General features: G+C 38.2%; 3 protein-coding genes and 1 long non-coding RNA gene across 21 annotated transcripts in view; 2 read left to right on the top strand and 2 right to left on the bottom strand.

The window, feature by feature from the left end:
- intu (inturned planar cell polarity protein) overlaps positions 1-13,005 on the top strand; it is a 71,792-nt gene extending 58,787 nt beyond the window's left edge. For 2 of the 7 annotated variants that reach the window (XR_015494495.1, XR_015494493.1), the window contains exons 15-17: positions 117-253; positions 7,217-7,389; positions 8,853-9,128. Coding sequence is in view for 3 of the 7 variants with exons in the window: in NM_001353932.1 (NP_001340861.1) it covers positions 117-253; positions 7,217-7,328 (249 nt within the window). In the remaining 4 variants the exon portion in view is untranslated. 7 annotated transcript variants of the gene reach the window in all.
- Positions 1-25,351, bottom strand: part of actn3b (actinin alpha 3b) — a 701,279-nt gene that overhangs the window by 1,971 nt on the left and 673,957 nt on the right. The gene's annotated exons all lie outside the window — the stretch shown is intronic.
- Positions 9,136-25,043, bottom strand: ino80b (INO80 complex subunit B). Of its 12 annotated transcripts, none has more exons than XR_015494960.1 (8): positions 24,721-25,037; positions 21,414-21,606; positions 21,101-21,258; positions 12,695-12,867; positions 11,271-12,480; positions 10,461-11,212; positions 10,196-10,376; positions 9,136-10,147 (listed from the first exon to the last, which is right to left on the bottom strand). XR_015494960.1 is itself a non-coding variant. In NM_001077258.1 (5 exon segments), coding segments are annotated over 5 exon segments (1,032 nt in total). In that variant the 5' UTR covers positions 24,764-25,043; the 3' UTR covers positions 11,636-12,015.
- Positions 21,119-25,048, top strand: LOC147843016 (uncharacterized). Its single transcript, XR_015495379.1, has 3 exons — positions 21,119-21,880; positions 22,236-23,081; positions 23,326-25,048. It is a non-coding gene; the product is annotated as an uncharacterized LOC147843016 (long non-coding RNA).

The following is a 25,351-nucleotide window of genomic DNA, read 5'->3' as shown; positions in this document are numbered from 1 at the left end:
GCATCAAATATAAGTCGACCTATTTGTAAACTCACTACAAAGTTATAAATAATGACATTTTTATTTGTTATGATTGAACGCTATATTGCCTGATGGTTTGTTGATGTGTTTGTCAGGATCGTCGAGGGCCGGAGCGGCAGAGCACTGCAGGTTTAGGTCCCGTTAAAGAGCACGGAGTCCTGTTTCAATGCAAACCCCAGAACTGGACCGATCAGAAGAAACCAGCGCCGACCATGACCTACTGGGTGATCGGGTACAGCATCTCACACACACAGATTGATACAGTTGAAGTCAGAATTATTAGCCCTCCTGTATATTTTTCCCCAGTTTCTGTTGAACATAAAGAAGACTTTTTTCAACACACTTCTAAACATTATAGTTTTAATAACTCGTTTATAATAACTTATTTATTCTTATCTTTTATCTATCTAAAGTGACATTCAAAGGCTTAACTAGGTTAATTAGGCAGGTTTGGGTAATTAGGCAAGTCATTGTATAATGATGGTTTGTTTTGTAGACGATCAAAATAAAATATTGTTTAAGGGGGCTAATAATATTGACCTTAAAATAGTTTTAAAAAATTAAAAACTGCTTTTATTCTAGCCAAAATACAACAAATTAGGCTGAAGGGTGGTGAGCAATTTGGCTTGTTGCACCAGAGGAAACAGGACAGAAACGTAAATGCAGTCATTCAGAAGCACAGAATAGTGCCCTCGCTGCACTCCAGCGCAATGGTAAGGCTTATGATGTGATTAAAGGTGCAGCAGGTGATTGTCTACATAAACATGTTTTGTTGTGCTGGTTGAAAGACTCTTCACAGTCAAATAGTAATGATTACAGTAAATGATCTAAATGTGTTGATATTAGGGCTGGGCGATTTTTTTTTTTTTTTTTCGATTAATTTGAATTTACGTTTTAAGACGATTTAGTTTTATATTAAATAGAGATGTCGCGATTTTTAAAATAAAAATATTAGATACATTATAACTGCACCAATCTGCTTTGGTTCACTCTCTGTATGAAGCAGGTCGCACAACAGAAGTGCTGCTCGGCAACGCGCCACGCCATGCATTTTAGAATTCTAAACCTAGGTTTCTATTAGGGTACATACACCGCCGCCGCAAGTTGACAACGCCCAGCCACGACTCGGGACGCAGTTCATATTTCAGCCACGACTAAGGATGTAACAATATTGTAAATACCGTCATACCACAATAGTAATTTTGTTCAATATTAGCGTAGTCGCATGACTCAATAAAACTATATTTCTGAGAAATGTTTGCTCAGGCGAACGGGAGGTGGCGGGAACTACAATTCCCATCAGCCCAGGCGTGGACATCATCCTTTGCGGTCTGTTGTCACTACAGATCCAGTAATGCGGAAATGGAGTGTGCTGCTAGTAGCGGGGAAGAAAAAGAGCTGGAAATGATCGAACCTAAAGCGGGTTTTAAATCAGATGTGTGGAAGCATTTCGGTTTCTTTCTAAAAAGATACGAGAAAGGAGAAAAGGTGACAGACAAAGAAACAAACAGTATGCAGGCACTGCCAGACTGTGGTGAAATATAAGTCGGGGAATACGACTAAAAACAGTCATGGGGACTGCAGAACACAGCACACTTGTTAGATTGATGCAGACATTGACTTGTACCGCAAAGAGACCTCTATCTCACTCATGGCTTGTCCTCTCAAGTGGGGGAAAGACAATGCACAACGTTACCCACTGCTGTCAACCTGGGCCAAGTCATATCTCTCTGTCCCAGAAACCTCAGTCCCAAATGAGAGGGTTTTTTCTGTTGCAGGGGACATGCCCAGAGATCCCAGCTTTTACCAGATTATAGTTATATGATCATTTTCCTTAAAAAAACCCATCTCTATCTAAGTGATTAAATGTTGAATGTGATGAGTTTTCAACAATTCTAAATTGAAACTTTATTTTTTTATATGATTTAATAGTTTTTTGTTATTAAAATTGAAAAATTGAAGTTCCTGCTTCGAAACTTACAGATAGATGGCTAATTTGTATGTCATTGCAGGGCTCAACAATAAGGACTGCCCGGTGGCCCAGGGCCAGCGTGAGAGACACTTGAGACAGTAGTCAGGATCATTACTGGCCCGATTAGGACAGTGCTGCCTTGTCACTAAAGTTTAATTTGCCTGCCACTTTTTGTCAATTGCGTGCATTTTAAGTTTGTGCTTTTAAGTCTTTAAATGCTATCTTCTCTGTGATGTCGTAGATACTATATTGCTTTTTGGTTCGTCTGTGATGTTTTGAGCATGCTGTTTTTCCCCATAACCTAAGCTGCGTCTCAAATGGCACACTATGCACTATTATGCACTTACTCAACAGTATAGTATATGTATGTAGTGGCGTCCCAAATGGCACACTGTGTTTTTACTAAGCGGAAATTCAAACCGTTTCCCTGATGATGTTTGATGTTTTGTTTGCATAACACTAAGAATTTTGCTCATTAACCATTTATTAACTTTTGAAATGCTAGATTTACAGATGGTTTTTTTGACATTATTTAATATATTTGGCAAAAAAAGTGTTACCTTCTTTTTTTTTTTCTTTTTTTTTTGGTGGGGCCAGTAAAAAATTTTGCAAGGCAAGTAAAAACCTAAACCACGGGCCCGAATGGATCAGTAGAAAAAATCCTTAGTGTTGAACCCTGCATTGACACTTTTTTCGAGTCTTTTCATTAGTTATGTTTTCCTGTAAATGATTCAATAAATACCGCACCGTGCCGTTCATACCGAGGTATTATCGTAACATGAAATGTTAATACTGTTACATCCCTAGGCACGACACATATCGCTATCTGATTAGTTTCATGTTGTAGTGTCTGGTGTATGATCCTTCAAACTGTCATGTGCGCGCCTATTGTGGCACCGAGCGGCGCTTCTGGTGTGCGACCTGCTTGACTGCCTGTCTGGGTTTCAATCATGGTAGTGACGGACTGAACACAGAGACTGGACAGCCTAATTTAACCCATTGCATGAAGTTGTGGGCATGCATCGCAGAGCTGGTGCAAATACAACAAATCCAAGCATTTAAGAGTATTAAGTTGTGTATTTTTCCTTTGTTAATACCCTTGCATCAAACAAGCTTTGGTCCACTCTCTCACGCTACTCCAGCGCTGCCTGACGAGGGGATTTACATTCAGACTAATGCAACAAGTGAAATCCTACATGACTTCACGCTTTACTAAGTCACGTCTGTGTGAATTGTCAAGACATATTCCCTTATCAAGTCTATAAACTCGGTCTCTCAACACGTATGAAGGACGTAAAGACCTCCCATGTGAAAAACCGCGCTGATCTTAGTTTGGTTTGAACACGAGCAGAGGTGAGCAGCTGTAGCAGCAAAAGTGAAAGTACCCGCCATCATGACGTCATTTAGCGGACCAAGTTGAAACCCAGACATGCAGTCAGGCAGCATAATACAGAGAGAGCTGCAAAGCGCATGAAATGATCAGTATTTAAAAGGGGGGGAAAAAATTGAATAAATATATTATTCTATATTAGACACACATCAGGGGCCTCATGTATCAACGCTGCGTACGCACAAAAACTTCACGCTCAGAATCGCTCACGTTTGGATTTACTAACGATGAACTGAACGTGGGAATGTGCGCAGCTCCACGCCAGCTTTATGGCAGGCGTACGCACATTTTTTGTGTCTGTTTTATTTCCATTGGCCACTCATAGAGGCAGTTGTGTTAAAAGAAGAATGAGTTCATCAGACGCTGGATTCGAACCGAGTTCATGCTCGATTGTGTCAAAACATGATGACATGCGTATTACGAGCTGCGCCACCCAGTCTGTCAAGAACACTACAACATTTTGCACCTATACATATCGCTATTTCTTCTTTAAATCCACTCAGTGCGATGTTCAGATTTAACTGTTAACCGCATCAGCTAAACTCTCCCACTCTATTTTTTTCTTTTGTTATTAATTCCGGAGGACAAACTTGAAAATAACATCGATTTTTCTCCGGTCTACCTCCGAAAGCAGCACCTCCAATTCACATTCTGTTCAAAGTTTCTCTTTTTGCTTGCTTTTGCCGTTGCTTTTTCGTTGGGTTTTGCCAAAGTATAGTCATTAGCATATTCATACGGGGGAGGAGGTAGGGAGGGGTTTTGCGCTCATGCACGTGCACTCAGTTTCACGTTCATTCGGATGTACAAAGAATATGCGTGGGATACTGCATACGCAGTGTTTCATAAATCTGAATTTTTTTCTGCGTACGCACATTTACAGCTTTGTGCATAAACAATGTTTTAGTATGATTTCCACGCTAGACTTCGTACATGAGGCCCCTGGTGCTTTTATTTGCTCCTGCTATACGTCCACAACTTCACACATTGGGTTAAATTAGGCTTTACCGTACGTTCACACCGAAAGCGGCGAGAGTGTCCAAGGTCGCTCTTGCCGCCCTGGCGACAACGCTCTCTGCCTTCAGCTCCTGCGGCGAGAGCGTCAAAACTCGCTACATTGATCTCATATTTAAAGGAGCCGTTGCAGCATATCAGTTACATTCCTGCATAAAACATGTTTCTAGCGTGAAAATGTTGCACACTTACCAATTTGATACACTTATCAAATTCATACAACAATGGAAGATCAAGTTGCGTGTGGTGTGGCTTTGCTCTTTTTATCCAATATGTGTCCATACGTCTGAAATATCCTGAAGCAGCTATACTGTTTTGTACTGTCACATCGCGTGAGATTCCCGCTTTTTTAAGATAAATATATAACATTAATGAACATCAGTAACTCGCCAGTAACTTATTTAATGTATGTTCCTGTAAGAAAACATTGTTAATAATTGGAAATCCGGCGACCGCAATAATCAAACCCTTGGGAACAACTGTGGTCGGAACCAAAGTTCACAGGTCTGTGTTCTCTGGACTGCTATCAAGCGATGGACGTCTTCATTCTGATTGCTTGCCGCCGAACCGCGTCATAGCTCATTACCATAAAGTTGACTTCATTTCAACTCTCCTCGACGCTCACGCCGGCGAAGACGCGCCGCGCTGCTCATCGCCGCCGGCTCTCATTGAAAATGAATGACTTCCGGCTACTTTGACGCTCTCGCCGCTTTCGGTGTGAACGTACGGTTACAGTTTCCCTTTACTTCCACTGTATCTTTTTAAGAAAAAGGTAGCAGCTTTACTTGTCATTCAATCAGAAGACGACCAAGTCAAAGCCAAGCTGACAGCCTATCTTTTCTAGGCACAGCAAAACTTGCAAAAAAATACCTCTGTATTCCTGCAACTGCAATATTTACACAAATGTTTCTTATTCAAATCTTCTGCAACGATATTTAACTCGGGAATTTGCTTTACATTTATTTACACCTTTTTGACCAATTTATGTATGGCATGGCCATTCAAAACACAATGTTCCTTAACCAGATGGTTTTTTAACTTACTTATAAAGAGAGTGTTACTTCAGTCATGTTGTTGTAATGTTTTAAATTGACTAGTCACACAATAAAAAAAATCTAAATCGTGAATCAGTCAAACTTTATAAAAACCTAAAAAAAATTTAGCCATACCGCCCAGCCCTAGTTTATATGTATTCTTATATTCTGGGTAAGGCATAAAACTAAAAAATGTTCATCCAATTAACTATTGTCAGGCCGATAATTGCCATAATTCCGATAAGTAGCTCAAACTGTCTGTCAGCAATTGTAGATTCGGACTTCTGCGCATCTGTTCACGCAGATCTGCCATTCGAGCGTGCATGAGCGCCACGCGTACACGAGACAATCACAGACGCGGTGAAATCAAATGCTGAATTGAAACTTTTGAAAATCCTGAATCAATATTAAAGTTAATTTTGCACACTGGAGGAAGGACGACACCATGTATTTCTGTTAGACAGGTCATGTTCTGTTCTAACACTATTTTGGTCAGGCAGAGCTGATGTTAGAGTGTGTTGTGTTATTAATGACTTATATGCACAGACGTGTTGTTCAGCCACTGAAATCTCCCGGTGAAAGATTGATGTGATTAGTTTCAGTTTCATAAGGTCCTTTGACAGCATCTGTAGATTTATATTTAGTTTAACAACAAAACACCAGTAAATAGCGCTATTCCGCCTAACCTGCTTTATTGAGCTGAAGCTGCTTTTATATTCACATTGGGTCATTTTTGAACAATGACAGCCTTCCTATACTGTTTACCGCTACTCTGAATATTCGCTCTGCAATAGCATGTAAGTGTGGCTAAGTAATAGATGTAATTCCTGCATGGCGCCAGCCAAACACTAACTGGCGAATGACATGAATTAGTGGGTTGTCTGTCTGCTCTTTTGACGCGGTGCGCGCGTTCGCGATTACAGGAGGCGTGGCTTTGAATCACAGTCCCTCCGTGCCGTCCAAAGATAATATGCTAAACGGTTAGCATTTTGGCAGATCACCTACTGCACCTTTAATTCATATTTAACCTCTTGAATATGGCAATAAATGTCATGTAAAATGGTATTCAAATGCACATTATTAGCATTTAACACTAAATAAAGCGCTTCAGATGTACCTATTTCTGTGTTATTCACAGAAATAAAAACCGTTTCTAAAATATAAATTTCAGGTGTTGGTTAAGAACAAAACTCTTCTTAATATGGAAAATATTCCTTCTATGGCATGCTGATGCTTTTATTTAAAACACAGCTTAAATCAGCCTTTAGGCTCGATAGTCAGTCTGGCAACCTGCGCTTGCGTGTTTTGAACCAGGCGTGCAATACCTAGTTCACCCACTGGGTGTCAAACTTACATACAGCACCTTTAAACAATTGAGGTGTTTTTATAGCAGTAATCCCTAAATAAAACAGGGAAGAATAAAAAGAGTACAAATATAGATTTCTTTAAATAAAATATTAAATAAAGCTTGCTAAAACTAAATATAAACACTAATTAAAATGTTTGGACAAATTGTTTTTTTTACTGCAGGTGATTTTCAGATGTCACTCCTGTACTAATAAGTGGGACACTTTAAAACTTGTTTCCAAACAAGCTTGAATTTTTAAAAATCAAATATTAGCTGCTATTTCCATTAAAATGTACAAAAGCACACTCTCATCATAATTGACTAAGTTGCATACATTAATATGAAAACATCAGCGTATTTTCCAACTCTGATCAGCTGTGTGTGTGTGTGTGTGTGTGTGTGTGTGTGTGTGTGTGTGTGTGTGTGTGTGTGTGTTGCAGGCGGATGCTCCTTGAACCCGTTCCTCAGGAGTTTTATGTGTGTTTTCATGACTCTGTGGCAGAGGTTCCTGTGGAAATGGCCTTTCGCCTGTCTTTCGGTCTGGCCGTGTAGCAGAAACAGGTTTACATCGAAAAACACAGCTTAAATACAGAGATGAGACGCATTCAGACAGGTATGGAGGATACAGGGAGAAAACTGCACTGCTGGTTCACACTTAAAGGGAGCGTTCACTTAAAAATCAAGATTTATTGACCTCTCATTTACTCACACTCTTGTTTCTTTGTATTTTGATGATATGACAGTGAATGACAGCCATTGACTTCCACATAAATACTTTAATAGAGATACTTTAATCCAATAATAGGAGGGAACCTGCAAAAATAAGTCTTTTTTTTTTTTTTACTCAAGAGTTTTTGTCTAATTTCTAGTTCACATATCTAAAAATTCTTTACTCAAGAAGGGTCTATTGTACAATTAAATTGAGTTGTTAATTTTGTTTGTATATGTCTATTGTTTACATTACAATGAATTGTTAATATTGTTTATTTTGTTTACATTAAAATATTGTATTATTTTTACAGAAATAATCTATAATAAATAAATGCATAAATAATTGATTATAAATTATTTTAAATAATTTAATAATAAATAAAGTCAAAATTAAGTGTTTGTCTTTACAACAAGTAAAATGATTTTATTTTTGGTTTGGAATGAGATTAATTTGACCAGATAAGAGCAGATGGTGCTCTAGGCTAGTTTTTACCGTTAGATGGCGCTCTAGGCTAGTTTGTACCAATAGATGGCGCTCTAGGCTGGTTTTTTACCAGCAGATGGCGCTCTAGGCTAGTTTTTACCAGTAGACAGCACTCTAGGATAGTTTTACCAGCAGATGGCGCTCTATGCTACTTTTTACCAGTAGATGGCGCTCTATGCTAGTTTTTACCAGTAGATGGCGCTCTATGCTAGTGTTTACCAGCAGACGACGCTCTAGGCTAGTTTTTTGGAGCAGATGGTGATCTAGGCTAGTTTTTACCAGTAGATAGCGCTCTTTGCTAGTTTTTAAGAGCAGACGGTGCTCTAGGCTAGTTTTTAAGAGCAGATGGTGATCTAGGCTAGTTTTTACCAGCAGACGGCGCTCTAGGCTAGTTTTTTACCAGCAGACGGCGCTCTAGGCTAGTTTTGATCAGTAGATGGCACTCTAGGCTAGTTTTTTTTACCAGCAGACGGTACTCTAGGCTAGTTTTTTACAAGCAGACGGCGCTCTAGACTAGTTGTTATCAGTAGATGGCACTATGGGCTAGTTTTTAACCAGCAGACGGCGCTCGAGGCTATTTTTACCAGTAGATGGCGCTCTAGCAAAAACTTTTAAGCAAAAACTCACTTTATTTTGACTAATTAATTCTGAAAACAAAACACTTTTATTTGTCTGGAAAAATGATTCCTGGTGTGTTATTTTTATTTATTTTTGGGCTAGAAATGAGACAAAAATGTATCTTATCTTAAATAAATGTAAATAAAATCTTCTTTTGTGTTCATCAGAATAAAGAAAGTTGATTGTGAGTAAATGAGGAGTAAATCCTTTAATATCCAGTCTTTAACTTTGTGATTATTTTTGTGGCCTTAAACATTTTACAGTCTGTAGCAATAAACTAATGACCCAGTGAGATCAGAAAACACAACTTTAATACCTCAAACTATGCTGGACTTCTACATCAATCTCACAAACACTTGCTGCAGAAAGCAATGATGCATTTGTATGCTGTGTTTTATATATATTTGCATTTTTTTCTAAGCTGATCTTTGTGATTTGAAATGGTTTTTTATTTTATTGTATTTAAGACACGGAGCTTTATGGTTTCATAAGGTAAAATGTGCATCATTTATCAAATAAATGAAAGCAGATTTACTACACGTGTTCTTTATTTCAGTGTTTTTATTAAAAAATCATAATAATAAAGCAAAAATCTGGATGTTTTGGGTAAGTTTGTTGCTTAAATGAGCTTCATTCATTAAACACAAGCAGAGTCAGTCAGAAAACTATTATTATGCTCATATTCAAATCAAACCATTTACTTTGCTGAATTATTTGCTTATTACAGGTTGTTTTATGCAATATTTCAATATAAATGTATCCTCATGATTCATGCATTTCTTTGTGCATCACTTTTAATTCTTAATTGTAGTCTTGAATTACATTAAATACAAAATATAGACATTATTTAATGCATTGCAATTCTTCAACCGTGGAAAATATGTGTATCCTTAAAGGGACTGTACAACTAAAAATACTAAACTGCTGTTACTCTATCTGCAGGTTGAACAAAATGTTGGTTAATTTTTCTTGAGTTCAACATAAATCATGTTGATTGTTTTTAGATGAAACTGATTATTTCTGTAATGCAAGTCAATGGTTACAGGCACTTTGAAAGTCACAAAAAGCCCATAAAGGCAAATCAAAAGTAATACCTGTGGCTCTTACTGATACACTGAAATCTTATGAAGAGAAATGATCAATCTGTGCAAGAAACTGAACATAATTAACAATATTAATCGTCAAACAGTCCTGAGTGTGTTTAAATCAGTTTGTTGTGGATTAAAGGATTAACGCATTTGCAAATAATGTTTATTTTCCAGCAGAGATCAATAAGGTAGCTTCATAGAACCTCAATGTTTTATCAGAAACTATGTCTACTTCCTTTATTTTGCCTGTATATGATTTTATTTGATGCTGTTGGCTGTCGACTTGCATGTATGAATCACAATTGATCGCATTTTCAGCTAAAAATCAGATTTAATGTACGAAACAAAAAATGAACAACTTAAGGGGACAGTTCACCCAAAAATTTATATTCTGTCATCATTTAGTCACAAATCTGAGTTTCTTTTTTCTGTGGAACTCAAAAAAAGATTTTTGGAAGAATGTTGGAAACCTGTAACCATTGACTTCCACAGGTTTCCAACATTCCTCAATCTCTTGCATTAGAAGTTAACAGCAGATGACGCTCTAGGCTATTGGTTAAGAACAGATGGTGCTCTAGGCTAGTTTTTACCAGTACATGGCACTCTAGGTTAGTTTTTACCAGCAGACGGCGCTCTAGGCTGGTTTTTACCAGTAGATTACACTCTATGCTAGTTTTTACCAGTAGACGGCGCTCTAGGCTGGTTTTTACCAGTAGATTACTCTCTATTCTAGTTTTTACCAGTAGATGGCGCTCTAGGCTGGTTTTTACCAGTAGATTACACTCTATGCCAGTTTTTACCATTAGATGACGCTCTAGGCTGGTTTTTACCAGCAGATGGCGCTCTAGGCTAGTTTTTACCAGTAGATGGCGCTCTAGGCTGGTTTTTACCAGTAGATTACACTCTATGCCAGTTTTTACCATTAGATGACGCTCTAGGCTGGTTTTTACCAGCAGATGGCGCTCTAGGCTAGTTTTTACCAGTAGATGGCGCTCTAGGCTGGTTTTTACCAGTAGATTACACTCTATGCCAGTTTTTACCAGTAGATGGCGCTCTAGGCTGGTTTTTACCAGCAGATGGCGCTCTAGGCTAGTTTTTACCAGTAGATGGCGCTCTAGGCTGGTTTTTACCTGTAGATTACACTCTATGCTAGTTTTTACCAGCAGATGGCGCTCTAGGCTAGTTTTTACCAGTAGATGGTGCTCTAGGCTGGTTTTTACCAGTAGATTACACTCTATGCTAGTTTTTACCAGCAGATGGCGCTCTAGGCTGGTTTTTACCAGTAGATTACACTCTATGCTAGTTTTTACCAGCAGATGGCGCTCTAGGCTGGTTTTTTACCAGTAGATTACACTCTATGCTAGTTTTTACCAGCAGATGGCGCTCTAGGCTAGTTTTTACCAGTAGATGGCGCTCTAGGCTGGTTTTTACCAGTAGATTACACTCTATGCTAGTTTTTACCAGTAGATAGCGCTCTAGGCTGGTTTTTACCAGCAGACGGCGCTCTAGGCTAGTTTTTAACAGCTGATGGTGCTCTAGGCTAGCTTTTACCAGCAGATGTCACTCTAGGCTAGTTTTTCCAGCAGATGGCACTCTAGGCTAGCTTTAACAGTAGACATCCTAAAAGAAGATATTTCGAAGAATGTTGGAAAACGACCATTGACTTCCATAATATTTGTTTATCATACAACAAAATTTTCTAACAGCAGATGGTGCTTTAGGTTAGTTTTTTTTTACCAGCAGAAGGCGCTGTAGGCTAATTTTTAACAGCACATGGTGCTGTAGGCTAGTTTTTGTAATGTTGGAAACTGATAACCATTGACTTCTATACTATTTGTTTTTTATACTATGGAAGCCAATGATTACAGGTTTCTAACATTCCTCAAACCATCTTCCTTTGTGTTTAACTGTAAGAAAGAAACCTTTATGAGTTTCGAAAAACTTTAAGTGAAAGTAAATAGTGAGTAAATGCTCATTTTATTCTTTTAAATGACCTGAGGGTGAGTAAATTTACATTAGATTTCCATTTATGGGTGAACTATCCCTTTAACAGCACGCGTTGACTAATGTAAACAAACTGCACCTGATCATAAAGTCACTGCTTGTGTTTGGTGAATTGTGAATGTGCACAAACAAATCTCCACCATGATTTCTCACTGATCGTCTTTGTTTTTTCTCTCCTGTTCAACATAATTGCACAAAATATTTATATTTAAAGGGTCAGTTCACCCACAATTTAACATTAGGCCATGATTTACTCGCCTTGTACATAAGTTCCTTCCGATGGCTCTAGAGTAAACCATGTCTAATTTTATTTATGGGTGAACACACACACACTCTAAGCGACTCCCTGCAGCAGGACGAGGTTTTTCCTGTAGCACTCCAGACTGCAGAGCGGCGTCCCGGTCTTGGAGCAACAGTACTTCTTCAGGTTGGCGCATCCTGCTACGCCGCAGCTCAGAGGTGCAGACGGGGGTGCAGGCGCTGCTGCAGGCATCGGGACAGGAATCCCAGAGGGGTATGAAACGCATGACCCCTGAGCACTGCTGCTGTAGCGCACCATCGGCACCTGCGTCTGTCGGCCCCGACGCTCCTTCAGGCTCTTGATCTTGGCCTTGCTGGTCTTGGTCAGCCTCTCGATGGTCTGGTTCTTGTTCTCCTCCGCCTTCTTGGCCGCCTGGAGACGTCTTTTTCGGGCTCGTTCCTCTCGTTTCTGCATCATCTCAGCCGTCAGCTCTTTCTCTTTGTAGCCCATGGGGAGCTCCAGTAACGGCTGGATCTGCTGCTTGTGTAACAGCGCTTTCTGTTCACACGGAGAACACACTCAAGTCAGTCAATCCAAAACCGTTCAACCAAATGAGGCATGATATGCACAACACTATTTAGACATACTATGCTTGCATACTATATAGTAGGGAAGTATGCGGGTTTGGATGTGGCCCTTATGTTTGTTTGCTTTTTCAACACAGATTATTTGGATGTTTAGTATATCTCCATGCTTATTCTGTGTGTCTGACCTGTCTGGCGGTGAGCAGAGACTCGTCGATCTCCTTCTTCAGCTCTCCGTTATCGTCCAGCTCTCCTTTCTCCAGCGCGTCCAGCCACTGCTCCTCCTCGTCCACCGGGCCCAGCAGAGAGTCGGTGTCCATGTCCGGCAGATCTCCGGACGGCTCCAGGTTACTGTCCTCATCTGAGTATCACAAACACACACACACAGTTATATACACACACACACACACACACTCACAGACCAGACCGCCTTGTTACAAACCCCTGATGTTAATCAAGGAGATAGTGGGGTTTGACATTTATTTAATTAAAATATATTTATATAAACAGTGAATGAGTGCAAAAGACAACCAAAGTAATGCCAAAAATGTGTGCTTTTATTTAGTGAACAACAACAACGAATTAATCAAAAATAAAGAAAAAGTAAGTAAGGCAAAAATATACTATTTACAATATATACAACTAGGGTTGTAACAATATACCGGTATGACGGTCTACCACGATTTGAACGTGCACGATTATCATACCATGAACAATTGCATATCAACGATTTTAACCCTTAAAGACCGAGACAGCCGCCCGCGGCTAAAAATAAGTATTGCTCTTAAATGTTTAATAACTTTTGATCCGCTGATCCGATTCATACAATTCAAAGATTGGCATAAAGAAGAGAATCTCAGCTTTCCAGTGCTGTATCACGTAACATAACGGACTTGCAGAGGCTCCGGAATCAGTGCGGTTACGTCATCAAAATTTGACCACGCTGATTTGACAAAGAAACGCTCGTCACTGTGTCTCCGGACAAACCAGACATGATACATTGATGCATTGTCCCTCCTCCATGCCCAGATTGGTTCAAACTCACTATATCACAACCAATAAGCATAGGTTTCGCTTTTGTTTGTGGACAAAAAAACGAGCTTTTTGAACAACACGGAATGAGAGAAAGGCATACATTTATGCGCGGCTAAATAAAACGCAAAAAAAAAGTTTTGCATGAAATAATTCTTATACTAAGTACTTTTGCATGCACAGCAGCACAGAAACATGACAAAACAGTGACACAGCAAAGACGAACTGCTGCTCTTGCTGTTTTCAAAAGACGCAAATGAAGGTGCAGCTGTTTGTCTGCATTGCAGACAACCACATCCAAATCCATATCCACAGACAACCATATCCATGCTGGCACATAAAACCTAAGGATGTTCCATATTGAATCTAGTTTCGTTATGTAACTATTTATAGTATAGTAAATATTTATATCTATTTTTTTACTGAGGATTTGCACCATGTTTATTTGGACTTTATTTGGACTTTGACACATTATTTATTATTTTCTTATTTTTATTTGTTCATTGTAAGTGGTGTTGTTTATAGTAACTAAAAATATATTATTTGGAAAAAGTCAAATTTGCTTCACTGCTCTATTATTTTGTAACATTTGTAACATACCGTATACCGCGAAACCGTCAAACCGTGGTACTGTTTTAGACGATTAACATACCGTAAAAAATTCATACCGTTACAACCCTATATACAACACTGAGACAAATAAAGACGGGAAAAAACAAGAGAGCTGGCAGAAGGGATGCGGGCGGCGCTAAAGAAATGAAAAGAACAAAACCCAAACTAAATCTAACTTCCCAGAAGCATCTAGCTAACTATGTGAAAAACAGTTTAATTAACACGCTGAGATCTTCCGAGTTCTGACTGTCTACTCTATCTAGCTATCCAAAAAGTACAAGGAGTGGCGCTCGGCCCTAACCTAGTGTACTAAACAGCAGAGTAGTCCTAAGTGTTGCAATGAATGTCACGTGACCTTCTAACCTATCCGCTTCGTCCAAGCCTCGTAAACAACGTAAAGATTGATGTACGAATAACGTAAAGAATGATGTACGAATAACGGACGGATAACGTGCACACAGAAACGGGCAACAACAAAATACACAGTTAGACGGGTTATTTCTAAACGCATTCAATAAATACAAACAAGCGACAAAAGCAGAGAAAGAAAAATGCAGGGGACTAGCGAGTGGTCTGAAGCGCCCTTTTAAGACGGGTGGTCTTTGCTTATTGGATGTGACGTAAGAGTGACGTAACCGGGGAGGAATGATTGACAGCTGAATAGACCAGTGAACGGAACCTGAGAATACATGAAAGCAGATATGGGAGAACAGAGAGAGAGAGAGGGGGGAAAAACACAGAGAAACAGAGCACAAATACATAACACGCCTGTATTCACAAAACACTTCAGCTTACCACAAAAGCCGCCTTTCCACTGCACACGACATTTGGACTTCGCCCCCTTGTGGCAGTCGCACAGTAGTTTCAGTTCTGATGTGCACCATGGGAGAGAAGCTGTTCTCACTAGGGATGGGAAGATTAACCGATATGTATCGATACGTGGTCATGCGCGTGCACGATGCGAGTGCATCGGTAGAGCAGCAGAGGATGAATGAAATTTTGGAAGCAAATCGAGATGCATCGGTTTTTGCGAGATGCATCGATTTTTCCGAGATACAGCTTATATTTTTAATATAGAATGTATTTTTTATTTATTAACAAGTGTTGTCAACTTGTTTTTGGCGCATAATTTAATCGACCTACATAAAGTAAGCCTTAGCAACGAATTTGCGGATGTGCACACACTACAACTCAGTGTATCAGGTGTGCGGATGAAGCTAGTGGAGCGCCCTCAGAAAGCGCGAGAAGCAAAACGAACATTTTATTCCCCACTGAGTTTTAAATCTAAAGTATGGCAACATTATGGATTTAAGGATGGACGACATGACAGGACAGATGCAATTTGCAAAAGTGTGCCGCGCATCTGTAAAATACGCGGGCAGTCCGACTAATCTGAAATCTCACTGGAAGCGGCGCCACGGTGTTGTTGTGAAAGCATCTTCCAGTGTTTCTGCATCCCCGGCTTTCGCACTGCTTCAACCAGCTCCAAAAGGGGTGAGAAAAGCATTGCAAGTTTTTTTTTCCCATGCGCAACAGTTCTGCTCGCTCTACGCCAATAACGAATGTTATTGCATTGTTCATCTGCAAAGATATTCAGCCTAGTGTCACGGAGAACGAAGGTTTTAAACACCTCCTCCTGTTAATTTTTATTTAATTATAATAATAATAATATTAATAATAATAATGATAAAAATAATGGGTGTCACGGTGGCACAGTGGGTAGTTTGACCACCTCACAGCAAGAAGATTGCTGGTTTGTTATATTTTTATTAGCCTGTTGTTTACAGTGACAGTGATGTTTCAAAGCAGCATAACACTGCTAGTTCACCACCTTAAGTTTTGAATAATCAGTGGCAAAATATATCTTTGTAAAACTTGTTTTCATAGTTGAAAAGTTAAATCACAATTCTTGTTGTGCAATGCTAAACCTTTATGTTGAAAGAGTGCAAATATATACATATATTTTTAATATATATTGCACTTATACATTCTGTTTATCTTGAAAATACTTAAATAATATGTGCTATATGTTCTAAAATGGCCCTCTACTGTAAACTAACACTCTGGCTCTGAGAGAAAAGCCAGTTTGTAAAAAAAGTCTTGGTTTTGCTTGGTTTATAAATAATCAAACTCATTCAATGGCACAGCATCCTCTTTCACATAATCTTATAAACTTGATCTAATTAGTTAGTGCTGAATTATCGCATTGTATCGTGATATGGGTGTGAATCGTATCGTGTTGCATCGCAATATGTCACAAATGTATCGCTAATATATCGGATCGTATTCTTTGTATCGAGATGCGTATCGGATCGGCATTATAGCTTAGATGCCCCACCCTAGTTCTCACAGTGTCCGAAATAAAGGAGTGCAAAAGCAAGAGCCTTTATTCCCCGTGCGTTCACCATGATTGATTGAATGAATGAATACTAGAAACTGATAGACGGCTAAAAATATTGGAGGGAATGTGGAGACAACATAAAACATTATATTGTTATTACTTTATTACTTACATTTATGAATAGAAATGTTTTTTAGACTTCTTCTGATTCCAAAAATAACCAAATGAAGTCCTATTTCTCATCTCGCGCACACGGACCTGCTTGGACAACACTGGAATACATCGCATACGGTCTAGTCGCAGGAGTTCAAATATTTCAACTAATCCGCAGCTCAATTCAGATCCGAATTTTCCCCATACGAGGATGATCGGAACTCCTTGCAGCTCTCGCACTACTCTCCATTGGAAATGAATGACTTCCGGTCTGTCGCTTGTCGTGTGCAGTGGAAAGGAGGCTTAAGATATAGAGCTTCATCTTATAGGAACACTCCACTTTTTTCAGAAGTAGGCTCATTTTACAGCTCACATAGATTTAAACTGTTGGGTTTTACCATTTTTGAATCCATTCAGCCAACTTCGGGTCTGGTGGGAGCACTTTTAGCTTAGCTTAGCATAAATCATTGAATCGGATTAGACCGTTAGCATCTCACTCAGAAATGACCAGAGTTTTGATCACTTTCGCATTTAAAGCTTGACTCACACACAGTCTGGTTAGTGTGACTTCACCAAGAAGGACAACTTCCATGTTGATCCGGGAACAACACTCCAATCAGCCAATCAGAATGAAGGGATATGTTTACAGTTTGTGTTAAGTTTAGGGTTTTGTGCTTCTACATGATTGTTGTCAACAATTATTCCCCTCTGATTTTGGGAATAATTTACAGTTATGGTTTGGTTTAGGGGTAGGAATTACATTAAATATTTGAACATAAACAACATCGATATTAACCCAGGATTGTGTTGTACTTTTAGTCCAGACCACCTGTATTCACAAAACATTTATTCTTATACATACACTCCATTTTTTTTTTGGAAATAAGCTCTTTTTTCAGCTCACTTAAAGATAAACAGCTGATTTTACCATTTTTTAAAATCCATTTAGCTGATCTTCGGGTCTGGTGGGAGCACTTTTAGCTTAGCTTAGCATAGATCATTGAATCAGATTAGACCGTTAGCATCTCACTCAAAAATTACCAGAGATTAGATCATTTTCTTAATTAAAGCTCGACTCACACACAGTCATACACTGAGGTTAGTGTGACTTCACCAAAAAGACAACTTCTATGTTGACCCTGGAACAACACTCCAATCAGCCAATCAGAATGAAGGGATATGTTTACAGTTTATGTTAAGTTTAGGGTTATGTGCTTCTACATGATTGCTACCCAACTGCTATTCCCCTCTTATTTTTGGAAATAATTTAAAGTCAGGGTTGGGTTTAGCGGTAGGGATTAGGTTACATTTTGGAACATAAATAAAGTTCCAGGAACAACTTTGGGAGCACTTTTAGCTTAGCTTAGCATAGATCATTGAATCGGATTAAACCGTTAGCATCTCGCTCAAAAATTACCAGAGTTTTGATCATTTTCTCATTTAAAGCTTGACTCACACACAGTCATACACTGAGGCTAGTGTGACTTCACCAAGAAGGACAACTTCTATGTTGACCCTGGAACAACACTCCATCAATCAGCCAATCAGAATGAAGGGATACGTTTACAGTTTGTTAAGTTTAGGGTTTTGTGCTTCTACATGATTGTTGTTAACAATTATTCCCCTCTGATTTTGGGAATAATTTACAGTTATGGTTTGGTTTAGGGGTAGGAATTAGATTACATTTTCGAACATAAGCAACGTTCCAGGAACAACATCAATATTAACCCATTGTACTTCTAGTCAAGACCACCTGTATTCACAAAACATTTCTTCTGATAGGAACACTCCACCTTTTTTTTTTTTTTTTTTTTTTAATGGAAATAAGCTCTTTTTTCAGCTCACTTAGAGATAAACAGCTGATTTTACAATTTTTAAAAATCCATTTAGCTGATCTTCGGGTCTGGTGGGAGCACTTTTAGCTTAGCTTAGCATAGATCATTGAATCGGATTAGACCGTTAGCATCTCGCTCAAAAATGACCAGAGTTTTGATCATTTTCTCATTTAAAGCTTGACTCACACACAGTCATACACTGAGGTTAGTGTGACTTCACCAAGAAGGACAACTTCTATGTTGACCCTGGAACAACATTCAATCAATCAGCCAATCAGAATGAAGGGATATGTTTACAGTTTATGTTAAGTTTAGGGGTTTGTGCTTCTACATGATTGTTGTCAACAATTATTCCCCTCTGATTTTGGGAATAATTTACAGTCATGGTTTGGTTTAGGGGTAGGAATTAGATTACATTTTCGAACATAAGCAACTTTCCAGGAACAACATCAATATTAACCCATTGTACTTCTAGTCAAGACCACCTGTATTCACAAAACATTTCTGATAGGAACACTCCACCTTTTTTTTTTTTTTTTTTTAATGGAAATAAGCTCTTTTTTCAGCTCACTTAGAGATAAACAGCTGATTTTACCATTTTTTAAAACCCATTCAGCGGATCTTCGGGTCTGGTGGGAGCACTTTTAGCTTAGCTTAGCATAGATCATTGAATCCGATTAGACCGTTAGCATCTCACTCAAAAATTACCTGAGATTACATCATTTTCTCTTTTAAAGCTCGACTCACACACAGTCATACACTGAGGTTAGTGTGACTTCACCAAAAAGACAACTTCTATGTTGACCCTCGAACAACACTCCAATCAGCCAATCAGAATGAAGCGATACATTTACAGTTTATGTTAAGTTTAGGGTTATGTGCTTCTACATGATTGCTACCCAACTGTTATTCCCCTCTTATTTTTGGAAATAATTTAAAGTCAGGGTTGGGTTTAGCAGTAGGGATTAGGTTACATTTTGGAACATAAATAAAGTTCCAGGTACAACTTCGGGAGCACTTTTAGCTTAGCTTAGCATAGATCATTGAATCGGATTAGACCGTTAGCATCTCGCTCAGAAATGACCAGAGTTTTGATCATTTTCTCATTTAAAGCTCGACTCACACACAGTCATACACTGAGGTTAGTGTGACTTCACCAAGAAGGACAACTTCTATGTTGACCCTGGAACAACACTCCATCAATCAGCCAATCAGATGAAGGGATACGTTTACAGTTTATGTTTAGGGGTTTGTGCTTCTACATGATTGTTGTCAACAATTATTCCCCTCTGATTTTGGGAATAATTTACAGTTATGGTTTGGTTTAGGGGTAGGAATTAGATTACATTTTCGAACATAAGCAACTTTCCAGGAACAACATCAATATTAACCCATTGTACTTCTAGTCAAGACCACCTGTATTCACAAAACATTTCTTCTGATAGGAACACTCCACCTTTTTTTTGTTTTTTTTTTTTTTTATGGAAATAAGCTCTTTTTTCAGCTCACTTAGAGATAAACAGCTGATTTTACAATTTTTAAAAATCCATTTAGCTGATCTTCGGGTCTGGTGGGAGCACTTTTAGCTTAGCTTAGCATAGATCATTGAATCGGATTAGACCGTTAGCATCTCACTCAAAAATGACCAGAGTTTTGATCATTTTCTCATTTAAAGCTTGACTCACACACAGTCATACACTGAGGTTAGTGTGACTTCACCAAGAAGGACAACTTCTATGTTGACCCTGGAACAACATTCAATCAATCAGCCAATCAGAATGAAGGGATATGTTTACAGTTTATGTTAAGTTTAGGGGTTTGTGCTTCTACATGATTGTTGTAAACAACTATTCCCCTTTGATTTTGGACATAATTTACAGTTATGGTTTGGTTTAGGGGTAGGAATTAGATTACATTTTTGAACATAAACAACGTTCCAGGAACAACATCGATATTAACCCATTGTACTTCTAGTCCAGACCCCCTGTATTCACAAAACATTTCTTCTCATAAAAACACTCCACTTTTTTGGGGGGGGGTGGGGGGGGGGATAAGCTCTTTTTTCAGCTCACATACAGATAAACAGCTGATTTTATCATTTTTAAAATATCCATTCAGCTTATCTTCGGGTCTGGTGGGAGCACTTTTAGCTTAGCTTAGCATAGATCACTGAATCGGATTGGACCGTTAGCATCTCGCTCAAAAACGACTACAAAGTTTTGATAATTTTCTATATTTAAAGCTCGACTCTAATGTAGTTACATGGTGTACATTATAGACAATTCTTCCTTATTTTGGACATATGGATTGATGGATAGATATATGCAGATAGTGTGCAGATAAATGCAGCTTTCTCACTCTTGTCCCCAAGTGAAGATGACCGATAATAGTTTGTGATTTTCCCTAAGTGACTTTAACATTTGACAGATTGAGGAGCTACTTTTAACTCTAAAACATGATATGAAATACTTTATAGTAATAAATACTACAAGTAATAAATTAAGAACTCTTGAATTTTTGCTCTGACTCAGATTGCCTCCTAAATCAGACCGCTGTGAGCCACTTTTATCCTATCATGGTGTTTTGTGGATATGGATTATATATGCAGACGTGTCCCTCACCCAGCCAGGCTCTGTACTGCTCTATAGGGACTCCCTCTGACGGCACTTCATCATCAGAGTCTTCATCGTCATCATCATCTTCATCATCACTGTCCACGGTCACATTCAGAGGAGACACGGAGCGCAGGGAGTCCGGCAGCACAGTGAAAGTGGGAACACTGCACACACACACACACACATTAAGGAAACACTTGAACAACACTAATAAAGGCTTGAATAGATGACTATATACATAGATAGATAACTATATGTAAATTCTGAGATGTTGCTAGGCAGTTGTAAGTTGCTTGTAAGTCACTGCAGGATGTCTGACCTCTTGGTGCCGAGCGTCTGTCCGCCGAGTTTGATCTTGAGTTTGAGTTGAGGAGGTTTGAGGATCAGCAGGCCCGAGTCCGACTCCAGCGCCTCAGAGGAGAAACCATGGCCCTCATCGCGGTGGTGCTTCTTCTTGTGCTTCTTGTGCTTTTTGTGTTTCTTCTTGTGGAGGTTATAATCATCCCCGCTTGCTGGAGGAGACACAACAGACGGGTGAGCCAGATGAGAATTAAAAGGTACACTTCAGCTGAAAACTCAAATCAGTTTACTCCTCATTCACTTTCCCCTCATTGTTTACTTGTTTCAAAGCCGTTTTATTCATTCGTTTTCCTACAGCTTAGTCCCTTGTTAATCAGGGGTCGCCACAACAGAATGAAACAACTGTTCTGCTATACGTTTTATGCAGAGGATGCCCTTCCAGCTGCAACCCAGTACTAGGAAACACCCATACACCCATATAAAAATGCTTTTCTTGCTTAGATTTTTTGTCTTGTTTCTAGTCTAAATATCTAAAATTTCTTATATCAAGAAGCATTTTTTAGACAAGCAAAACATATTGCCTTGTTTTGAGAAATAATATGCCAATATTAAGTCAGTTTTTCCTTAAAACAAGCAAAATAATCTGCCAATGGGGTAAGCAAATTAATCTTGTTTTTTCTTTTGATGTAAGATTGTTTTGCTTACCCCATTGGCAGATTATTTTGCTTGTTTTAAGGAAAAACTCACTAAATATTGGCATAATATTTCTATTATATAACAAGGCAATTTGTTTTGCTTGTTTAGAAAATTCTTCTTGATTTAGGAAGTTTTAGATATTTAGACTAGAAACAAGACAAAGAATCTAAGTAAGAAAAGCATTTTTGCAGTGCACTCTTTGAGTTTCTTTCTTCTGCTGAACACAAATAAAGATATCCTGCAGTGTTTCCTCTAGGGTTTTTTCCAGCTGTGGCGGCAGGCTTTTTCTACATGGATCTACCAACTACCTGTGGCGTATTTCAATGACAAATGTTGTGAGTGCAGTATTAAGCCGAAATCACATTTATGTAATAGCGAACGAGCATGCGGATCTATATGCAGATCTTCTTGTGCGCTCCTAAATAAACCCTGCTGATGTGCGATTTTTAGTGCGTTTGTCTCCAGCATTTATTAGATTTGCTAGGAATATTTATGAATGCCTCTAATACACCTACAGAGCGATATTAATGCGTCCTGAAGTAAAGTGAAACGGCTTTACGTCGTGTTTGCTGGCCTCACGCATCACGCACCTGTCAGTCAGCACGTAACCTTTAAGGGTTAAACAAATGACGCACAGCTCTACTACAGTTACAGAAAAGTTTGCGCTGTTATAATTCACTTACCCTTTAATATGTTTTGGTGCAATTATTACCCGCTTTTAAAACAATTTAATGTTTTGAATGAGAAGCTGTAATGTAGCCATGGCGGGATGAATTTTGGTGTGGTGCCCCGCCATGGAAGAATGAATTTAGCGGAAAGTTAGTTGACTTTACTTAATAAAAGTGAGTAAACTTGTTGGTTTAAAGCGATTAGTTGACATTACTTAATAAAAGTGAGTAAACTTGTTGGTTTAAAGCGATTAGTTGACATTACTTAATAAAAGTGAGTAAACTTGTTGGTTAAAGCGATTAGTTGACTTTACTTAATAAAGGTGAGTAAACTCATTTCTTAAAGTGATTAGTTGACTTAACTTAATAAAAGTGAATAAAATCATTGGTTTTAAAGCGATTAGATGACTTTACTTAATAAAAGTGAATAAATTTGTTTCTTTTAAAGCGATTAGTTGACTTTACTTAATAAAAGTGATTAAACTTGACGGTTTTAAAGCGATTAGTTGACTTTACTTAATAAAAGTGAGCAAACTTGTTGCTTTTAAAGTGATTATTGACTTAAAGTGAGTAAACTTGTTGGTTTTAAAGCGTTTAGTTGACTTGATAAAACTGAATAAACTCGATGGTTTTAAAGTCAAATAATTGCTTTTAAAGCAATGCGTTTACTCCCGTTTAATAAGTATCTTGTCAACTAAGTATCTAAGTCAACTAATAACTTTAAAACTAACAAGTTTACTCACTTTTATCAAGTGAAGCGATAAGTTAAATTTAGTTATTAAAAGTGAGTAAACTCATTGCTTTAAAATCGATAAGTCGACTTTAAACCCAACAAGTTTACTAACTTTCATTAAGTCAACTAATCGCTTTAAAACCAACTGTATTGTGTTTTTAAAACCCCTAATAACTTGCCTTAACGTAAGCTTAATAATGTAAAATGTGGTATGTGTGTTGTGTATTTGCATGTGGCAATTTTTAAACTCAACTTAATTCATGTTTTTAAGACTGGAACTCTTCGAGGCAAATCTCAGTATTAAGATTTTGGGGCTTTTCCTCCATCTCTAATCAAAGAAAAACATCTTAAGTAGACTTTTAAGTGTTTTCTTGATGGCACTTTATCAATTTGTGTCTGTAGATTCATCTATAATACATTTTAAAGATCGTTTTGTCAAGGTCGATCGATCGTTCTTCCTCCTATAACGAGCCATAAATCTCTATTCAGCAGCTCCTACATACAACAAACTTTGTGTAATTGCCACGTCTGTATATATATTCTGAAGGTTTTCATCGACAGATTTGTTCATACATGACTTACGTGTATAAATGCATTGTTTTGTTCTAAAACATTTAAAAATAACAAATAAATTATATGGCGAGGCAGTGGCGCAGTAGGTAGTGCTGTCGCCTCACAGTAAGAAGGTCGCTGGTTCGAACCTTGGCTCTGTTGGCGTTTCTGTGTGGAGTTTGCATGTTCTCCCTGCTCTCCGGGTGCTCTGGTTTCCCCCACAGTCCAAAGACATGCGGTACAAATGAATTGGGTAAGCTAAATTGTCCGTAGTGTATGAGTGTGTGTGTGGATGTTTCCAGAGATGGGTTGCTGCGGGAAGGGCATCTGCTGTGTAAAAATTTGCTGGATAAGTTGGCGGTTCGTTCCGCTGTGGCGACCCCGGATTAATAAAGGGACTAAGCCGACAAGAAAATGAATGAATGAAATAAATTATATATAATGAATTTTGAAGTTTTAAACCTGGATCAGTACATATTTCATAACATAAATATATAATGAATATCTACTTTACATAAATATACCATTTTTGAAAACTTACAAATACAAAAGCGTTAGTAATTCTCAATGTATTTAATAATAAACTGCTGAAGAATGCTCACCATTAGAAGTTATTATGTTTAAAACAACCTATTTACTTGCCCAAACGTAAAAGAAAGTTAAATAAACACATTTACCTGCGAGAAATCTGGGATGAATCATGTCTTTCCTCTTCCCCATGGACACGTGAATCAATCTCCGACTTAATAAATCAGCACAACACTCATAGTGAACGGATGAATTCCTACAACTGCTTCGATTACATTAGCGTAGACGTGCTAATTCCTGTGCTAACTCTCAGTTAAAGCGTTCTTCTAACAAACTAAACCTCCTAAATAATATCACCTTATAAAATAATCGAAATATCTGCTTTGACTCTAGAGAAATACAGTCAATTCGTTCGTAGAAATCACTCATCTATGTTCTGCCTCTAGCATGCTAGCATTCTGTTTACAAATGTGCTTCGCGTCGCAAAGCTTTGTGGGTAGTGTAGTTCTCTTCCTCGCACATTCCGTTTTCTGAAATGAGAAAAAAATAGCACCAGGTATAAATAGTCATATACAATCAAATGAATGAAAGCTTATATAGTTATTAGTGTTATACTTTAGATAATAATATATTTTTTCCTCAAAATGTAGTATTTTTATTTAATAAATACTGTTTGTACATAGTTACTACATGATTAGGCCTACTTTATATTATGTAAATGCTAGTCAATTACTTAGTAAGAGTTTAAAATGTAATTATTTTAAAATCTGTTTTTAATGC

This window comes from Danio rerio, chromosome 7 (genome assembly GCF_052040795.2).
Source record: "Danio rerio strain M-AB ecotype USA chromosome 7, GRCz13ab, whole genome shotgun sequence".
Lineage (NCBI taxonomy): Eukaryota > Metazoa > Chordata > Actinopteri > Cypriniformes > Danionidae > Danio > Danio rerio.
The sequence above is the reverse complement of the archived record's forward strand: the minus strand, read 5'-3'. Positions and strand labels throughout refer to the sequence as shown.